At 42.0% G+C, this 4,661-nt stretch overlaps 1 protein-coding gene across 1 annotated transcript in view; it reads right to left on the bottom strand.

The window, feature by feature from the left end:
• SLC26A7 (solute carrier family 26 member 7) overlaps positions 1-4,661 on the bottom strand; it is a 215,834-nt gene that overhangs the window by 73,706 nt on the left and 137,467 nt on the right. The window contains exons 9-10 of the mRNA XM_019527911.1: positions 3,381-3,458; positions 1,752-1,847 (exon numbers count right to left, since the gene is read on the bottom strand). Of these exons, the coding sequence (XP_019383456.1) occupies positions 1,752-1,847; positions 3,381-3,458 (174 nt within the window). The remainder of the gene's footprint in view (positions 1-1,751; positions 1,848-3,380; positions 3,459-4,661) is intronic.

Below are 4,661 nucleotides of genomic sequence, written 5' to 3'. Positions count from 1 at the left end.
GAACAGATATACCTTTTAAAAGGTAGGGTATTATGGCAGAACAACCATGAATCATTATGGCTGCTTGCAAACATTTTTTAAAAAATCCAAAAAAACTGCACTTCACTTTAAACTTGGCATGCTTCCACATGGTTCCACTGAGCCTAGCACATGCCCAGAAGAGGCAGTATGTTAATTGGACCCAGCTTGCCTGATATCTGTATTGATTGGGTGCTTTAGTGGGGATTTTTGGTGCTTTTATCTAATACCTGAAGTGCCCGATTTATACTGATGCTACAAAGCCAGGTCGAAGTAACGCATTGCTTCTTCTGCTAGGCTGCTTTTTTTAATGTTTCCAAGTAGTCTAGAATATCAAGCTTTTTAAATGGTTGGTCCTCACCCACAGTCACAGAAACAGATTCTGAAGATCTATAAGCAAATCCAAACCACTACATGTAAGATACAGCCTTGTTGGGAATCTCTGTGTCCATGGCAGGACAAATCTACCAGCCTTACTGAAATATGTAATCAAACCAACACCCAAGAAATCATCACTGCAATCTGATTGATTCAGATCCATACTTACTTGAATATTTGCCAGGGTTTCTTTATCATGAAAGGATGTAGACAAACTGAAGAGAGTCCAGAGCAGGGCAACAAAAATGGTTAGGAGACTGGGACAGATGACTTATGAGGAAAGGCTGAGGGAACTGGGCTTATTTAGGCTAGAGAAGAGAAGACTGAGAGGGGATTTAATAGCAGCCCTCAACTATCTGTAGTGTGGTTCAAAAAAGGATGGAGCTAGACTGTTTTCACTGGTGGCAGATGACAGAACAAGGAGCAACAGTCTCAAGTTGCAGCAAGGGAAGTTTAGGTTAGATATTAGGAAAAAAAATTCTCACTCGGATGGTAGTAAAACATTGGAACAGGTTACCCAGAGAGGTTGTCAAATCTCCATCCTTGGAGGTTTTTATGACCCGGGTAGACAAGGCCTTGAGTGGGATGATCTTGTTGGGGATGGTGCTGTTTTGAGCAGGGGGCTGGATTAGCAGGGACTTCATGAGGTCCCTTCCAACCCTAATTTTCTACAATTCTATGAATGCTCACCATGCTGTTCAGATTTTATATTGCCATATACCCCTTTACTACAACTCATTACACCCATGTCATTTTCTATTCTGTTTTACATCCCATGCTAATGAGTCTTTTAGTTTTGACCAAACAAATCCTGTTTGGCCCTGAACATCTAAAGTAGAAACCATCCATTGTGCTATTTTCATCAGGATTAAAATCCATGCAGCAGCATGAAATACAGTGTTTCTTCCCATATCTTATGATTTTATTTGCATGTCCTGTATATTTCACCCTAGAGGAATGAAATATATAGGACATATGGAACTACAAGAACTGAATAGTAGGTTTAGAATACCAGCAAAACCATGCTGACTAGCTATTGTGGTCCTTTATACATATATAAATTTGGACATTCTAAATCCACTCAAATTAACCAGGTCTGACTATAAAGCTTTTTAGTCTTAAATTATGCTTTATCCTTAATAATTTGCCAAAATTCCACTTCTGTTTCTTATAAAGGCAATTAACATTTCAAATGCTGTTATTTTGAGACAGAGAAAATAAGCTGGTAGTACATAAAAACATTTATTGCTTGTGCTGGCATATTTCTTCTCAGAACTAGCAGTATTAAGGTTTGTTTAGTAAGTATGTGCTTAAGCCTCTCTCAGGAAAATCTCCTTAGGTTAAATTTCACTTACCCAATCTATTTTATCCACATTCCAATATTTTTTTAAGTCACGGAACTGCATTAACATCCCCTTTAGACCAACAACAATGATACTTGCTAGAACACACTGAAAAATAACAAAAAGGGGAAAGGGGGAGTTAGGGATTTGCTAGATAGTAAAATTGGCATTTTTCTCAAATTAGAAATTAATGTAGACATAGGCACACTACGGTAAATGTTTCAAAAATATAATGACTTCAAATAGCCTATAGACGCCTGCCCTGCACATACCATTCCAAACCTCTCACACAACTTTTCCCAGAATGAGGAAAGTGATAATTTTGTAAGGGACTAACCAGGGTCTTCTGCCTAAATGGTAATAGCCCAACATCATTCTCTCAGGACCAATGAGCTAGAAACTTACAGGTACTGAGAAGATGAATCTCCCACCCAGATAAGCAGCATTCCTACTCCCTGCCACTTTCTGCAGATAGCCCCGGTGTAGATATAGGCATGCACCAACCAGCCGGGCCTGAGCCCCAGGGCCACCAATTCAGGGCCCCAGGATCCTCATCAGCAGGGAAGTCAAAGGAAGGTTTTAAACTTGACATGCTTTTGTCTCCCAGCAGGGAGACAAAAAAAGGCACCCAGTTTAAAATCCCAGCTTTCACATTTGTTTCCCTGCATCTGGGAGCAGGGCCCCTTCGCCAATGGGGGGAGGGGGGTAGGCTGGGGCTAAGCCACCTGGGAGTGTGGTACAGCGGGTGGGGGGGGCCTGAGGGCAGAGGGGGCAGTCTGGGAGTGCCGCGCTGCACCTCTGCAGGCCAGTGGCAGTGCTGGGGGGCCTTAGGAGACTATAGGCCCCCAGAATTCACTTTAGCCCCCTGTACTCCCAGCCTGGCAGGGTCCACCCAGCCTCCCCTGCCAGCACCAGGAGAGGAAGGGGTTCCTCCTACAGCCAAGCTCCTGTGGAGGGAGGGGGCCTCCAATTTTGTGTTTACCGAGGACCCAGGACCTTAATCCATCTCTGGGTGCAGAGAATCCAATTACTTTAATGTAGGATAAAGGCCAACTCTGAATTAAAGTATAAGGCTATAAGTAGGAAGGGGGAGGACAGAGAGTGTCAGGAGCAGGAGGAATAGATTAAACTGAGTGAATACTGGAAGAGGAAAGGATTATAGACCACTGGTTCTTAACCTTTTTAAGGTAAAAGCACCTCTTCTTAGATTCAAGGCACCCCTCAGAAAATGCCAGCTCTTGGCTTTCACTCATTTGTTGGCTATTAAAAAATAACAGAGCAATTCTTCTGTTGCACAGAACTCAGAAAGACCACAACAAGGCAGGATTTTTTTTAACCCTCTGGATCCCTATTTAAAATGTCTGGGTTTGCACACCCAATAGTGCAAATACTGAAAGGTACCCTGTAGCACTCTTAAAAGGATCTTATGACACCCTACAGTGTTGTAGCACCTTGGTTCAGAATCATTAGATTAGACTCAAGTTTCATTCATGGGTATACTCCCATTTGCTCTATATCATTCCTACTACTGTTAGTAGTTCTGTATTTATGTCAAAGAGAGAACCATCTTCCTCTTAAAGGAGTTATTTCTTGTGAAAATGCAGTGGAACTTTTCAAAATAAAAATAAGGGTTAACTGTACCATAGGCAGCCAGTATAACATTGGTCCCATTGCATAGATCACCACAAGTATGAATATACAAGATATCAGGCAAGCCACCTAAAAACAAATAAACAAACAAACAGAAAAAACACAACTTTATTCAATCTGGATAAGAAATCTAAAACCAACTGAATATGCTAGGTTGTCAAAAATGCTGAGAATCACAAAATATTGTAAACGCAATACAGTGTAGACAAGCTACATATTTTGGCTATCAGGATATCTGTAGATTGCAAACATTTGTGGATAACTTCAGTTTTAGCCTCTGGAAAATTACCCATTGCCCAATTAAGTGCAAATATTTGTATTAAATATCAGTATTGGCCTCGATCTCAATGTCATATACAAAAGCACTATGTGACTTGTAACATCAGTTGCTGAAATAGGCATGCATATCCAGAAGCAGATTTCACAAGATTAACAGCAATGTGCTCATTTTGTATGTGCATTTACCAGAGGCATAATTAACAAGTTTTTTGCCCTTGGCAAAATGCTGTGTGTAGGAAAAAGTGCTGCTGAGCAACAGAGAACATGGGGCTTGACATGTTAGCTTTACCTAACATAAGGACCCAAAGTCCCCAGCTTCTTCTGGCATATAGTTGTCTGCCCACCCCTGTTTGCTGCAGCTGCTGGGCAGAATACCTGCACCCAGCTGTTGCTGCTATAGCCATGGTGTGGGGCTGCTACAGCTGCAGTGTCATCCTGGCACCCCACTAAATGGGTGCCTGAGGTTGGTGCCATGCTCACCCACCCCAGGTTTCCCTAGTAGCATTTACAATAACAACTAGGGCTGCACGAAAACAGCAGCGATCCATTTCAACCAGTGTTTCAACACTTCGACAAAACAACAGTTCATTTCAAATTTTGTTTCAATTTGAAACAGCTGTTCCATTTTATTCCAAAGAAACGGCAAAACTATTTTGACCTTTCACCCATAGGCTATAATCAGGAAGAACAAAACAGCCTATAACTTAGTCATTTCTGGCTTGATTTGGATGAAACATGCACAAATGGTAGCCCCTTCTGTGAGTATAAAGCCTGACAAGTTTCAGGGAGACAGGTGTAGGGGGTTTGGGGAAACTGCACCCCAAAGTTTTGAAAGCAAAACTCATGTTACATTTATGTGTTAAGCCACAGTGGGGTCAAAACTGCAAGCATGCTAGCCCCTGTGGAGGCCACAAAGCCTGCCAAGTTTAAACAAGATAGCTGCAGGGGTTTGGGGGAAACTGTACCTCAAGCTGCGGACAGGCAAAACTCATG

This window comes from Gavialis gangeticus, unplaced genomic scaffold, assembly GCF_001723915.1.
Source record: "Gavialis gangeticus isolate Ggan-Ray unplaced genomic scaffold, GavGan_comp1, whole genome shotgun sequence".
Taxonomy (NCBI): domain Eukaryota; kingdom Metazoa; phylum Chordata; order Crocodylia; family Gavialidae; genus Gavialis; species Gavialis gangeticus.
Note: the sequence above shows the minus strand (reverse complement) of the source record. Positions and strands in the feature narration are given on the sequence as shown.